Raw genomic sequence first — 15700 nt, forward strand, 5'->3', positions numbered from 1 at the left:
TATTGCAAGTACATATTTTATTTATTGAATGCAACTCGTTCAATCACCTTTACGTACAACGCCTGCTCAACACATCGTAAGTCATATGTGCTGGCATGCTTTAATACTATTTATGTGTTTTTACAGCGCATTGATATATTATCCATTCGTCTTCGAATGGCAAACTACAATATTTACTTTGGGCTTTTCCTTGAAAACTTTCCCTAAAAGCGCATCTTTGTGTCTGGGGGTTTCATCTGTGTTTTCTACTTTAGAAAAATATATATGTATGCTGTTATATATTATGAAGTAGCTTTTTTTCAGATTATATGGACTGGGTACAAATTTGTATACAATTCGTGTGTCTTCTTCACTTCTCCTACTGTGATCAACAATTTCATTTTGCTCTTAGAGTAGAGTAGTAAATGTCATAAATGGAAGTAAAATTCATTAAGAGTTATCAACGGGTTCATTTGGATCGTGTTGTTTCAGTAGGTTACTACAAAAAGTGCTTACAATTTCTCAGTTGGCCATAGTGCTTCCACTTTAGGTTAATGTAGAACTTGTTTTCGGGAGGAGTTTTAATTATCTTCATTCAAAAAAACAGTTTTATAAATAGCAAAAGTTGACCATTATTAAAGTTAATAAAAATTGTAATTAAAAGATGTACTAATTCTTTAAAACATACAAAAATAATCTTGGAACATTTAAAAAAGGAGCACATTTTTTATAGGACTGTTTGTCCTAGCGCTTTTGCTCTGACTTATCTAAGTATTTCTGCTATGTAAGGCAACCTCTTCCAGTATTGGGCAAAATATCATTCAAGCGCTGAACAAAGCAAACAAAAATGTTATTTTATGCATAAATAAGTTTAGCGTGTATTTTGAATGTTTCCGTTTTGTTTTTTACGCTTTCTTGTTTTAGTACTAGTATGTAATACAGAGATATTCTTAGTACGCCTAATACAAATCTTCAATTAAATTAAACTAAGTTTAAACTTAAACATTTAATAAAGGCGCGCCTCAAGCGAACGCTGTTTATTGTTTGCATTTGCATATTGGTTTAGCTGCCGTTGCACAATATCGTTTTGCTTCGTTGGTCAGTATCTAAACCACAAACGCATTACAGTTTCCGTGCACAACTGACCGCCAGGTAATATCATAGAACAAAATCAGGAGACAGATTCGATACGATAGAGAATTAGTAACATATGCCGGCCAACCAGACCCGCAGGACGAATGGAACTCAAACGGAACGCGATGGGTCTGCCTGTGACTTGTGTGAGTGAGTGTTTACGGGTCAACTAAAAATCTAGAAAAAGTATAATATGCATCGGAACGTTAGGTGAACATCTTGAAAGTCAACATAAGTGGAGTTGGCAATATGAAACAATTCTGCATCTGCATTTTCTTATTCAGTTAAGAGCACGCAACCGAGCAGTTATTACACCATGATACGAATGGGGGTGACGATGATCGAGGCGCAGTTACATTTCTACGGACATGCTGCGAGATGGGCTCCACATGCCGGATGAGAGTGTTGTGATGGGGGTGTGTGCGATTTTACAGCAACATATAAAATACATTCCGGGCAATCCGCGGGTTGAGTTTAACTACTACCACCTTGTCCTTTTCCGTAGATGAGCTCCTCGCAGATCTTCAGCAGATCGGCGTTCTCGCGCGACTTCTGTTGCAGCTGTTCCGTCATTGAGACACGCGAGATCTCCTCCTTCTTAAGTAAAGCTTTTAGTTTTTTCGACTCGTCCGCATGCTCCCTAGCGTACGTGTCCAGCTTTTTGTTGGCACTAGCGATCGGAAAAAAATATTCGTTAGACAAACAACAGCTTTTTTCAAAAATTAACTAGCTCACATTTCCAGTTGCTGCATGGCGTGGTTTTTCATCTTGTCGTAGCGCTGCTCCTGCAACCGCAGATTGTCCATCATTTGCTTCCGCTCTGCCAGAAGAGTCTCCTCGTTACTCTTAAGCTGCGAGGTCATCTCTTTGCTCTTTTCGTATTTCCTGCAATAACACGATTGGTTAGTGGTTTGTCCAAACTACTATAACTTTCTCTGTTAAGGTGGTGTTTACACATGCAGATCGGAGAATGTCGTTTCCAGCGAGGTTAAGTGATGGTAATTGGCATCCCGGTCTGCCTGTACTTCCTGCAACTGTCGCTCGTGCAGCTGCGCCTGCTGCTCCTTTTCACTGATTAGCTCCGCAATGGCCTTCTCATAAGCTTCGATGACACCGCTGAGAAAATACGGAAAACATTAATTAGTTACAGAATTATATGTTAGATCTTATCGTTATCTAGTAAAAATCAATGTACCGTATAAGAAACAATATTTAAAAAGACTAAGAGCATGGATAGAGGGACTTGGTGTACCAGACAAATTAAAGAAGCGTATAGCCTGTAAGCATTTACATTACTATTATATTATTACTTTTATACGCCTTTGACGAACAGTTCATCAACATGGATCAAAAATGCAGAGTCTATATTATTATTTAAATATTATTTTATCCTTATTTAAAAATACAATTTAAAGAGTAATGGAATGAAATCAAGGAGAAGTGAAATTTGTTACGTTTCTACTAGGCAAATGATTGTAGGAAACTCTCTTATGATTGTACGCATTTCATATGCTCCAAATAGCTGAAAAGTCTTACTCACTTCAGCTTTGCATTTGTTTTATCCTTTTCTGTGATACGTTTGATCAGCGCTTCTTCCCGCTGCTCTCCCTCCTTCAGCTTCTTCTCAATGTCCTCGGACCTTGTTCTGCAATGATAAATAACTTTAGTTCGAATTTATTTATGAACGAGATCAACTTACACTTCGTTTTTTATTTTCTTCTCGAGCTCATCCATGTTGTTGTAGCTGTGGGTTTTGTCCTCCGTATTAAGGCTAAGTTAAGAAAATATATTATTATTGGTACATAATAACTAATTTATCTGATACTCACTTGGAATTATCGAAGGTTTTGTTGCAATCGTTATCAATGACGTCCACGCTCATTTTAACATGCTTCTGTGGAAATCAATAGAATGTATTAGTCACAATATTATTTATATAACTTAATAACTACATTCAATATGGACAATAACCATTGAAATTTTCATCGAAATTTCGTAATGCAAAATGAAGTCTTATAGCTTACTTTTGTCCTATCCACAGGTGGCTTAAAGTCCAACTTCTTGGCGGTATCTTTGGCACTGGGTACTATTCCAAACGACTGGTTTCCGCCACTTGTCTCGTGCTCCTCCAATGTGGGACTTAGGATCCTGTTTTGATTAGAGCCCAGGATATTCAGCAGCGCCTGCTCCTGCTGACTCGGATGGTTAACGGGAACAGGGGCTCCAAGAAGCGGGTCAAACTTCAGCAGCAGCGAACTCCGATCGATGGGCGCATTATTGCTGCCTTTCGTGTACAAATAATCAAAATCTAATGAGTTCAGTATTACTGTGGATGGCGTTCGTGGTTTGTAGTGCGTTGATGGGTGGGTTTAGATGAGTGCATGCGCGTGCATTTGTGTTTTGTGAGGAAAGAAGAAGAAATACAAAAACAATAGTTAGTCACTGGCTTCGAAGGCTCCATTTCGGTTTCTAATCAGATCAATTCAAATCAATGTCAACCAAGGTTTTCTTTAACCTCTTCTCTTTGGAAATGTACCATATATACATGTCACATACTGAAGGAAAACACTTATGCAGGAAATGAAATGGACAAAACGCCCCTTGAAAATAAATACTTAAAAGCTTCGCTAGGGTTCGGGTTGAGAAACGGGTTGCAAAATATTGAGTTAGGGTTGCCATAATTGAAAATTTATAGCGTATAGATTGGATCACCCATATCTAATCTAGTTCAACGCATCTAATTGACAACTTTAACCATTTATGATTTCTATTATTTTTGTAATTGCTTTTTTTTTTCCTACTATCACTAATATCTTTATCTCTAATGATTTTGCTGGCTTTATTGACAAGGTGCACTATCAGCAAACTGAACCGACTTTGTCAATAAGCTTTAAGGAAATGCTGATTTAAAGAAGAGTATAAAATTTAAAGAAGAGTATAAAAATGTATCTTACATTCAAAATTCTTTCTTGTAAAAAGGAAAACAAAAGACAAGGGGGAGAACGATGACAAAAAGAAAATTAAGATATAGCATGACTCAAAGCAAGGGTCCCTCCTCATTTAACCCCCTATATCCCAAACCCAGATCCCGAGGGGCACGAAAATGAGGTGTGCCTGTTCTGCATAGAAGCCGCGTTATTATTTTCACAGTACACAGAAAACAATTACATAGTTCCTAGGATTTAGGAATATGTCAAATGAGCCATACCAAATGACAAATTTGATAAGAACTATTAATCATAGAAAGTACAAAAAAATAAGCACACAATGATATTATATAAATTTATGTTTGTAAGCGACTCCTCTTTTTTAAAATTCAAAGTGACACGATAGATATTGTGTCGATGGAAGAGGGTGGACCCTATTATTTCAGTGCACATGGAAATGGAATGGAGAGAATTCATAAACAAATGCAGAGCGATGGTCGGCTTTAAAAATAGTAGGAAACCCGGGCAGGCCCAGATATTCAATGCAGGTCACAACTATCGGATATGTAGCTTTAGCTTTATGCATTTTCCGATTTCTCAAACAGCGGACCAAAACAAAACAAAGGGAAACGTCGACTTGTGAGTCATTTTATGCAATCGACAAATGGTTTCCGAAAGTGGGTTGATTGAAGGAGAGGAGAAATGGGAATGTAACTGGAAGCGGAGAGAGCGGAGCAGCGAGAGAGAGCAGCTCCTCGCCCTGCACTGCGTCTTAATTGCGTGTCTTGTCTTTGACAAGGTGTGCATTTTCAAGATTTTCCACAGTTATTCACATAATATTGTTAGCCATGACCACGCAGCGCCCGAAAACACCCACACGCACATATACGTTCGAAGAAACACTAATACGCAGAGCAAATCACACAATGAAGTTTCACGCTCTCACTCTCACATATTATTTTTTACTTGGCGATTCGGAGACTTGTCTTCTGGCTTTATTTATGCCTATTTGTTGTTTTCTTCTGCACAGCTGCTGGCTGCATTTCCAATTTCTAGCACTTCCTGCGAGCCAAGCTCAAAATAAGGCTACTCTAGCCTTGGTAAACAAACAAATAATTCTAATTTTGCGCTTTACAAATTTACTTTTGCCAATTTAGCAGCCTGGCAATCCCAAGATTAAACAGCAGTAGGGTACTACCGATAGATATAGCGACGTCAGATGTTGAAAACTAACTGAAATGGAATTTCTTATTGCTTACATTTCTCTCCGCAAGTCCAATAAGACAAACCAACGCACGCACGCGAGCGAGTGAAAAAGCGAACAGAAGAGCCTGAATTCTGACTGGAGTGTGGGACAGTGACGCGTATTCAGCAGTCAGCAAGTGCGCAGAGAGAGCAAGTGCGAAAGAGAGAGCGCTGTGTACACGTTGTCTGTTTGGAGTTGCGCCCGTTCTTCCTCTCCACATTCACACCCCCACCAACATTCCCCTTAGTTATCTCTCTCTCGTTCTACTACAGATGAGAGGTTGCTGTGTAACTGCATGGCGAGTTCTAAGTTGAATTCCTATGCGCTTGGGTATTGGTGTGTATGGGAGAAGAGAGCATTCGATAGGTCACAGTCAACTAGCGATACTAAAAACGTTAAAAACTAAAAAATTTTCTTCAATTAAATAGTTATTAAATAAACAAACCAAAATAAAATTATTTTCCATTTTCATTTTTAATAAACCCGCGAACTTATGCCATTTTATAAAATAATTTGACACATAGGAGAAACAATACATGACATTTTGAATTATAGTTCCTTAACCAAACGTCCTATATAACGTTCTGAAAACATTATCTATAAGAAAGTTTCAAATTCATAAAAAAGATACTTTCACAACAAAAGGGAATACAAACATTTATTCGTTTTCGACTTTATTAAATTGCCCCATTTTGGAATGCACACTGTGCAGTGTTGTAGTTTCTATGAATGATGAGAGCGCAGTAGAAAGCCTATTAATTTTTTGTAGTTCATGTGTGCGTTATTGAGAGAAATCAGAGATGCATTTTTATAGTCAGCGATATCGATAACTTAGGCGCCACCAATAAAACTATTTCAAAAATGTAAGAACTAACAAAAACTAAGTTCCGAAATAAACAAAACAAATAAATTTAACGAAATAATTTCCGTTGTATAAGTGGGCAGCCATTTATCAAATTATCCAATTATCCATAAGCTTGGGTAATTAACAAAAATATAAATGCGCTCATCAAGGCACAAATACTGATGCAAAGCCTTTGGAAGTTACTAGGAACAACAAAATCTGACAGAGTGGGTTCAATTGGACAAAGTGACGTCACAGAGAGTCGAGTTCTTCCTATTCGCTTTTTATAATAGCTTACGATATTCTGCTGATAAGGGCTTCAAGAGACAAAGAGTACTTAGTAAATGAGAGAGTTGCAATGGCAGAGAGAGTACCATTGCTTAGGAGAGGCAACAGACGGAGAGGGCAAGAGCACGCGTAATGCGGCATTTTCCATATAAGAGCACGAAAAAAATGCATTTGCAGCAACAATAACAACAAAACCAGGAAACGGGAACGAACAAAACGTACAGAAAACGTACAGACGAACATGAAACACCAAAACAAAAAGTCACTTCCTACACCCCATAGTTCGCCATTGAAAAATAAAATTATGTTACTAATTGGTATTGTGGGGCCCCTTTGTTTTGGTGTGCTCTTTTGGCTTTTCGAAGTTCCCTTTCCCGATTTGAAGTTCAGGTTCATTGCCTTGCTCGTGTGCTAGGTTTATTTTTACAGTTAGATATCGCCGCGATATCGTCCATGCGGGCAAAGGAGGAACTATGGGTTCCCCACACACAATACATATGTATTTCAAGTTCAAAGGTTTATGAGTGCTTGGGTTTTTGTAATGGCTGATGAGCTAAGGACACGAACATGCAAAGGACTCGACGGCACAGTGGTACCCCTGTAAGTGGTAATTACGTTAAAACCTCACTAGTTTGAGATGATTTGGGCGTTGTAAGATAAAATCGAACTGTTCGATTTTTTTAAATTCAATTGAATAAGCATTTAGGATACTTTAGTATTAAATAAATAAAAATTAATAAATTTAATTAAATTTTAAGTGCAAATATTTTGATCAGCATCAAAAGCAATTCCATGTTGTTAAAAATGTTTAATAACTTTTTCACGATTAGTATAGGAATTTGTTTGCTAGACAAAAATATCGTATGTTGGTATTCGGCTTTAGAAGCAAATTGTTGTTTCCGTCAAATTAAGGCTCGTTAAAACTGGTATTTTTTGAAATTAAAGTTTTTGTTTGTTATTAAAAATCATAATCTAAACTAAGAATTTATAAGCATCCTAATCGATAAGTATAACCTCATTAAATATTAATATATATAATACAGTTTTTAAAACCTTGTTAAATACTTGACAGTAATAAAAAATGATGTAACATTCCCTGTAAAATAAAAAGGGTTTTTTTACTTACGGTTTTGGTTGCTGGCGCCATCCTGGAATTGGGCATCAAAGACGGCCTCCTCCTCAACAGAGGCAGCACGTCCTTGTCTATTCATCGCAGCAGCAGCTTTACCTCCCATTTCCCCAGCACCATTGGCCTTCATCTTGGCTTGATTGTTGAAACTACTGCTGGTGAACTGTGGGGTCTTGAACATGTCATCCGAAACAGGAGAAATGGCACCGAAGTGCTCCACAAAAACATCATCCTTCTCATCGCTGGCACTAAGGGTGGCTTGTTCCTTGGCAGATAGGGCCTGCTCCTCCAAAACAACAGTAGCATTACCCAGTGGCGACACAGGAGAGTTCAGACCATGAATAGGGGCTCTCTTTAAATGTTGATGAGTGGGAATCGGGGGCGAGTTTGAGATAGGTGCCTGTGACTCTTTTTCGATTTTCTGAGGTGTCTTAACAATGGTTACCTCATTTACCCTCAAGGACACATCCAAATCCATGGCGTCATTACCCATTGCATCTTCGGTGGCCTCCATAGCTGGCGATGCATTTTGCTCTAAACAGAAGGTGCGGCGCGCATTTTCCTTTTCCTTAAATATTGTCTGTTGAGCTTTTGACTCGCCCGTATCCGCCGTAGATTGAATTACCGAAAAAGTTCGGCGTTGATGATCGTCGACCGATCCAAGGCTTACTGCATATGTGGAGGAACCCTCAATATCCTGATAATCCGCCTGTGGCTTATCCTCCATTTTCCAACCGCTGTCAAAGGTCTCATTCAAGGGTGAGGGTGAACGCTCCTCCATTGGCAAGGTTTCATTAAGATGTTGCTGCTTCTCCGGACTCGATTGTGTTACCTCAATGACTACTGCTGACTTAGCGATGACTCCAGCTCCAAAACCGCTTTGCTTTGGTTCTATCACAGCTTCTTCCAGGTAGGGCATCTCTTCCTGCTCTGGTGGAGCATGTGGAGAGCGCGGGAAATGAGATGGTTTCTCCGCCTGTCCTTTGAGAGGAAAACTTGGCGACGTGGGTTCTGGAGTGCATACCTCGGTGGTACAACCTCCCACATCCAACGACAAAGGCGTCGCCGATCGCTTTTGTCTGGGTGTGACTGCAGCAACTAAACGGATATGAGCTTGCTCGTCCGGTGCCACGTTATCCACTTCTTGTATCGGCGGAGGAACATTACTTTCAGTATCAATATCATCTGGCAACGGTAGCTCCTTTAGGGCTAGGAACTTTAATTCCTCAGCTGTTTTTGGGCGGTGTGTGGGTATGGGCGGAGAATTACCCAGCTCATCCGTTTTGTCCTGAAGGGTATGTGTGGGTATGGGTGGTGAGAGCGGAGCTGCTGGTAGTGGTACTTCTGATGGCTGCAGACCAGTACTCTTCAATGGATCTTCTGGTACGCCCACATTCTGGTTATTTTCTTCTGAGACTTTAGACGCAGTAGGGGTTAAATTTGGTGCCTGGATTTCGACATGTGGGTGCCGAGACGACCCAAGCTCCGTTGCTTCATCCATCCTAATAGAGACATCTACTTCCATGGGTTCAAACTCCTCCCCGCTAATTTCTTCCTCGGTAGCCTCTACAGCCGGTGATGTATTTTGCTCAAGACTGAAGGATGCTTTTGGTAGATCCAATTCAGTGCTCTGTGCGGTTTCTACAACCACCGAAGTTTCTTGATCTTTCTTGGGGAACTCAATAGAGGTACTTGTATGGACCTCAGTCAGTTCCGAGGGCTTTTGGACATTCGGAGGTTGTTGGGGTTGTATAGGTTGTTCTGGCTCCTCCAGCGGCGGATTTTGGATCTGATGATGACCTTGATCGTCGTCTTTCTGTATTACTTCGTCCGGACTTGGACGTTCTGTTTCCTGTATTTTGATCTCCTGCTTACTTAATTGTAAAACTGGCTGAGATTCACTGAGAATATGTTGTTGCAAAAGCTGATGATCTTCGGGGCCTAATACATCCTTTAACATTTCCATGGTTTCGCTGATATCATCCACATCCATGGCTTCATAGCTGACGTTGTCGTTCTGGTTAACAGCCAAAGGATCTTCGATTTCGTTATCCAAAGCTGCAGCTGATGTCATGGACAGCTGCTGCTCCAACACATCGTTAAGAGCACTCGAATAGGCTTCTAACTCAGAGCGATCTGCGGTATACCTCTCGCTATGAAGCGATAGACATTCCACAAAAACATCTGAATCCGAGTGGCGAACTGTGAAATCATTTTAAGAGTGTAAGTAAGTTAGAAAAAAATACAGTTATTTAATGGAAATAGAGTAAACCACAACTGCAGTAGAGTTGTTTACAAATATATTAACGTAGGTCCTGAACCCGAGTTTGCATATAAAATGTTTGTTGTCATTGAGAAACCAGCTTGAGCGTTAACTTACCCTCCATTTCGGCACTTGAAGGAGCCAGTTCTGGTATTTGCGTCTCGTCAAACTCTGGCAGACCTCCAAATTTTGGAACCACTCCCACATTAAGATTTTGGCAACCAGTTGCTGCCGTCTGGTGCCCCAGAGCAGCGACCAGAGCCTTCTGTTGCTCCATGCTCGATGGCTTGGGATTGGGCTTCACCGCCAGCGGACTTAGCTGCCAAGGGAGAGATGCAGAAAATGCAAGAAAATTAATTACAAATTGTACATCGCGTGCAACATGATTCGAATGAAAAGTTTTGAAAATTAAAGTGGAATGAGTAGGAAAAAAATTAACATAATCAAAACAATTCGCAGACGAAATACGTAAACAAGCGTTGGGATATGAAAGATGGTCACGGACAGCAGCTGTTTTTGGCGCTTAATTAAGAACTGTTGACATATTGTTTTAGAGAAGGGACGTAAGGGCTTCGTAGGCTGAAGATATAAATAGGTACGTCTGGGATTACAGTGGTCTGCTCTAAGTAAAAACACATTTCGCCCAATATAACTAAATATGTTGTAATTGGATGGCAATTAAATTAGCTAATTATTGCAATAAAAATCCCAAATTATTGGAGTTTAAAATGTATGTTTTCAATTTACCATCGCAGAGAAAATTCTTACATTTCATCATCATATATATATATATATATATATATATATATATATAACACAACTTACTTTTAAGACCTACAATCAATTAAAGAGAATAACTATAGAATATACATCCTTTAGAGCTAATGACTGATAGTTTAGATACTTTCCACACTGGGACAAGTGAGAGCACACATTGGAAATGTTCGGCGTGGTCGGTCAGTCGACAAGCAAATGTCATTAATTTAAAAGCCAGCCAAGACGTCAGAAATCGGGGTTGCGGCAGGAAGGCGGCGGTGGAGGTGATTGAGGAACAGAAGGTGGGGAGATAGATGTGAAACTGGGTCGGCGTCCGCTTTTGTGCAGTGCAAAATGAACATACGGCGGACTCAATGCGGCTGGCCCGGTCCGTCATGTTTTCCGTTTATTCAGGTTTGGGTGCAATGTTCTACTCAGGGAATTTAATTAGAACGTATTATAGTGCGATGTTTGCGGCAAGGTTAAAGTCAGCAAAGTCGGCTAATGAGCCAGTGTGGGTCGGAAAATGGGCGGGGCAATGGAAAATGTGAAAATTTTGGTAAAGGACAAATTGGGTAGTGGTAATTATAAGTCTAATAATGAAGTTAAAAAAAGTGAAAAAAAAACGTTTTCTTTCCGTAATTTTGTTTCAATTATTTCCTAGCGCGTTTTCACGGTACTTTAATTTTGTTCTAAAATAATATTTTTTTTTTTAATATCATTAAAATAAAATGTTGGGAACACCCTGTGGAATTCAACAAAAAAAAGTGAACACAGTGATACAATATCATATATTGAGCTAATTTTAGGCAAAAATAAATTTAAATGCAGCGCCATTTTAAATAATTTTGAAGCGCAATAAGTTGGCAAAAAATAACAAAACTGCCTATAAGCCAGGGTGACGGATTTCCTTTCCTCCTATAGATATACAGCGAAACAATTGAAATTATTGAAAAATATGTGTATAAAATATGTTTTGAAAAAGTTTTACAAAACTCTTACTACAACTTGAATACCCTTCTAAAGGTATTAACACGTCATATTAAAATGCAAAAAAAAAATCAAGAAAAATGTCTTTAAAAAACGAACTTCATAGTGCTGTGACATACCTCGCCACTCATGGCCTGCAAGTGCTCCATTTCATTGGCACTGACTTGGTTTAGATTCACGTTAATTTCACTAAGGAGCTGCTGGATGGTTTCCCTACTAGCACTGTTGGTTTCGGGAGCTGCAAGTGGAATGGGGACGGGTTCCATCAGCAGATTGCAGTGCTGTTCTTCTAAACGCAGCAGATCCTCCGAAGCAGATTCAAGTAGAGTGCTGAGGTGGGGGGAGATCAGTGAAACTCCTTCGGTAACCTTTGCTGATGGAAGATCTTCCGGGGGACTAGCAGCTTCTGAGGCCTCCATGGCCGCTGACTGAGTGGAGGTAATGCCAGTGGTGGCGATGCTCTTAGGCCTTTTCATGATACTCGCGATAAAGTCCATGATGCTCTACGCACGATTAACTCCTAGGCGCGATACGGTTCACTTGATTCCATAAACCGACGGATCGATAGAATTTCTTGTTTGGCCTTTAGTGTATTTTCCTTTTTTCGGTGCTTCCGTTGTGACACAGATTTCGACTCGCCTACTCGGTAAAATTTCTACTGCGCTTTTCCGCCTTCCGCTCTTCCATTATATTGGGTAATACCGTCGGGACTCTCGCGACCCGTAGCCGCGACTCTTCTCGCCGGCGCCCGATCTTGTCTGTCTTTGAAATCAATTTAAAAATATTTTCGTTTTCAATTTGCTTTGCTTCGCTCAGCGCCACACATGCTCAAATATTGTTCACTAAGGCGAGCGTGTGGGCCCCGGCAGATAGACAGTGAGAGAGAGAGCTGTAAGATTGAATGGCGTCCACATAACGATCCGGATGTTTTCGTATGACTATGAGTTTGGATCGTTTCTAGCCCTCATGGCGCTTTCCCTTTATCAGCACTACCCCTCTGTATTGTTAAATACTAGCTATTGCCTCTCTTTATATTTTTGGTGGCCGGTAACAATCTCTTCGGAATATGTATCTTACTCTGCTTATTTTTCTTATGTCAAAGCATTATTTCCATCAATCTGGTGCCTAACTATAAGTTAATTTGCAAAGAAAATGCTAAACTCACTAATTCATATTATTATTATTATTGAAACCAACAAAATTACTAGCAGCATTCTGATTGCTGTATTTAAGAAAACACCCGGGACACGATCTGATTTCACCCAAAGTGTGGGTGCTATATTTAAAATACATTTCGAGAACTAACGAAATGTTTTGGATATCATTAAATACATTTACACTAAATTTAATTGCTTTCTGTAGCTTTAATCAAATTCGATTTACAAGGGATTTATATATCTCAAAAAGTTTCTTATGAAAAGGCATTATTAATTTTTGTTCCCATTTATTAAGAGATCTGATTTACACCTACGATTATAATCAGATATTATAAAGCCCGTCAGTAGCAAGCTTGTTTTAAACCGTTATGGACTTGGATTAGGTTGATTATAGATATAGATTGGTCAGACCGAAAAGGTAAAGATCGCCAATCGTCCGATCGCCGAACGTTTAAGCGCGCGTGGGCGAACGAATGCAATTCAATTTATGTAAGTCACTTAATTGGCACGTAATTTAGTGCAATGGCAAGAGTGCGGGTGCCAGATGACAACCTTTTGGTCTGAGTTGCAATGGAAAACTGAAAAGCTAGACAAGCCTTAGACTCGATTCAGACTCAAATGGCAGCAGTGAAAATGCAAGACACTGCAACTAAGCCGAAACACTCAATGAAGGGGTTAGAAAACGGGGGAATACGTAAATAGGGCGACCGTCGACTACTAATGAATGAAAGTCTTCGCAAGACAGCTGAAGGAACTCGTGCACATACAACTTTTTGTCTAGCTTCTTATAGAAAAACAAGAAAGATTTGTTTCATTAAGTCTCTAAGACCTTAGATATATCTTAAAAAGAGTTGATAAGGCGACTGTTGAAAGTCGGACATGAACTTCCAAAATATTTGATATAATTTTTTGGCTTAGCCTAGAGACCAACACTTTCCTAAGTTGAAAATATAAAAAGGAGGAAAGAGGTAAGGAATGTTTGCTATTCTGACGTTCATCTTATTTTTCCCGGTGCAGCCCTTGTGGATGCCAAGTGACATGCAATCCCACAGCCATTGTTGCGCATCACGGCGCACTATCTGCAAGTCGAGCCGAATCGAATCGAGGAAGTGCTCCACATTGCCCAACAGCTGACTTTGCATATTTGGCGAGAAAATCTAAGCAGTGAAACGGAATCCCACACGATGGGCCATGACGAGGTGGCAATAGCTAGATGTTGGCCTTAGGGTTAGCCAAGCAATGCGTGACAGGTGACAAGATATCACCCGGCGCCCGGCCCAGTGGGAATCCAAAAACAATGTATGAGGGTGTTAAATTATATCAAGCTTGAGTGAAATCCATGCCAACCACTAAATCTTTCTTAGATAGTTACAGTTTAATGAGTTAGTCAAATAGATAAAGATAATGTTTTGTTGGATAGGGTCCATAATAGATGAATATCTTGTTAGTTTGGATGAAAATGAAAAATAATAAAAATATACACCAATGGATCAGATGGTCTTACTCGGAGACGGGAATAAACAATGTTTATTTGAAACTTTTACTGAAACTCGCCTAAGCAACAACACATTTGAGAAAAAAAATCAAACAAAAATTGGAAGAGACGACCATAAAATAAGCTATAAATAGACAAAAAACAAATGTAGACGACAAGGGTGCAGACAACAGCAGATCTCCACAACCATCATCGTAGGTGGCAAAAGGGGAGTCTCTGAATCCTAGAGTTTAATGACTTTTCTGTCAAATCGCAGATTTCAACCTTCTTTAGACAATCTTTCATCTCATATTAAAAGATGATACGAAATAGAAATCCACATTAGGAAGCATTTGACTACGAACTCTGGTCAATATAATTTTAAGTCAACATCTGGACATCTGTAAACTTCAAGGGGCATCCATAATTATCCGATTTCCGAAATAGTCATGATTCATATTCACAATGCATTTACTTATTTTTCACTTAGCATACCAGTCTCCCTGGCCCGTTGTCCGCCTTTATGGTCATTTCTTCTGTTAAGGCCCTCGATTTCTTTGTCTTGCCTGGCCTATTGCCCATTTTGGGGTGGAGCTTTCGCTAGTCCGGGAATATGGACACTTGTCATGGACAATGTCCGGCGAACACCGATCAACTGGCGAATTCGCATCAACGACAGCTGCCTCAAAGCAAATAAAAACCACGCAGCAAATAAAATATACAATGTACAAATGCGAATAAAGGAAAATAGCAGAAACGGCCTGCGTTCGAGGCATTACCCCATATGTGTATTGCATTCCAGGGTTACTTAGTAGAAAGGGAATGTTTTGGCATATCGCACATGGTTGGACGGGACACGTCCCGTTACTTTATTTTGCTTACCTTTACGCCGCCCTCGTTTTTGTTAATCTCCCGCAAAACTCCGCGAGCGCCGACTCCTATTCCCAAGCCATTCTCAGTTCCATCGAATTCCATGGCATATATCCCAGTATTCTTTCCGCCGATGGCACTGTTTTAACAATCTGTATTATCGTAAAACACAAAATCTTTTTTATTACGACGTTAAGTGACGCTAATCCTTCGCGTTGCTTTTTTTTTCATAAAATGCCGCTAGAATTTAAAGAAGCATATTTGCAAGTGTGGCCGTTCAGATTCTAGGCAGAAATACCAGGCGCATACGTAATATACTAAAACTTCGTGAATATATTGGATTTAATAAAGAAAATATTACTTTCTTAAATTTTCCCTATCTCTGTATAAAATTCTTAAAAATTACGGATATTATAAAAATCGCATGTGATAATATTTTCACACTGTCCATTTTTTTTAGTTTACGCATTGCACATCTCTAATATCTACTTATCAAATAAGCTATCGATAGAAACCAACGCACGATACGGTTTTTAAATCTAGCCAGGGATGTCGAATATTTTATAAATATATGTAATTTTTATTTTTTGTGAGACTCTGTAAATCGAAGCTTTTCGTAACTTACTTACATTCTTATAGGTTC

The 15700-nt window shown here is 39.5% G+C and overlaps 1 protein-coding gene across 6 annotated transcripts; it reads right to left on the bottom strand.

The window, feature by feature from the left end:
- LOC108114978 (transforming acidic coiled-coil-containing protein 3) lies at positions 1-15297 on the bottom strand. Of its 6 annotated transcripts, XM_017226205.2 has the most exons (11): positions 11676-12220; positions 9928-10129; positions 7545-9749; positions 3138-3439; positions 2943-3007; positions 2813-2884; positions 2654-2758; positions 2068-2229; positions 1849-1998; positions 1602-1783; positions 1-1290 (listed from the first exon to the last, which is right to left on the bottom strand). In XM_017226205.2, the coding sequence occupies exons 1-11, from the start codon at positions 12051-12053 to the stop codon at positions 1283-1285; spliced, it is 3831 nt and encodes a 1276-aa protein (XP_017081694.2). In that variant the 5' UTR covers positions 12054-12220; the 3' UTR covers positions 1-1282. The 6 variants fall into 6 exon arrangements, with proteins under 6 accessions (XP_017081694.2, XP_017081698.2, XP_017081696.2 ...); XM_017226209.2 differs by lacking the exon at positions 11676-12220 and adding an exon at positions 15070-15297 and having other exon boundaries at positions 1-1783; positions 3138-3397; XM_017226207.2 differs by lacking the exon at positions 11676-12220 and adding an exon at positions 15070-15297 and having other exon boundaries at positions 1-1783.
- Positions 15298-15700: the final 403 nt, after the last annotated feature.

Source organism: Drosophila eugracilis, unplaced genomic scaffold, assembly GCF_018153835.1.
Source record: "Drosophila eugracilis isolate 14026-0451.02 unplaced genomic scaffold, ASM1815383v1 contig_1897, whole genome shotgun sequence".
NCBI classification, from domain to species: domain Eukaryota; kingdom Metazoa; phylum Arthropoda; class Insecta; order Diptera; family Drosophilidae; genus Drosophila; species Drosophila eugracilis.

Coding starts and splice junctions, on each gene's coding strand:
- LOC108114978 (XM_017226204.2), bottom strand. CDS start 12,053: ATGGACTTTATCGCGAGTATCATGAAAAGGCCTAAGAGCATCGCCACC. Junction 10,130..11,675: donor TGCAGGCCATGAGTGGCGAG/GTATGTCACAGC, acceptor CTCCCTTGGCAG/CTAAGTCCGCTGGCGGTGAA. Junction 9,750..9,927: donor TTCAAGTGCCGAAATGGAGG/GTAAGTTAACGC, acceptor ATGATTTCACAG/TTCGCCACTCGGATTCAGAT.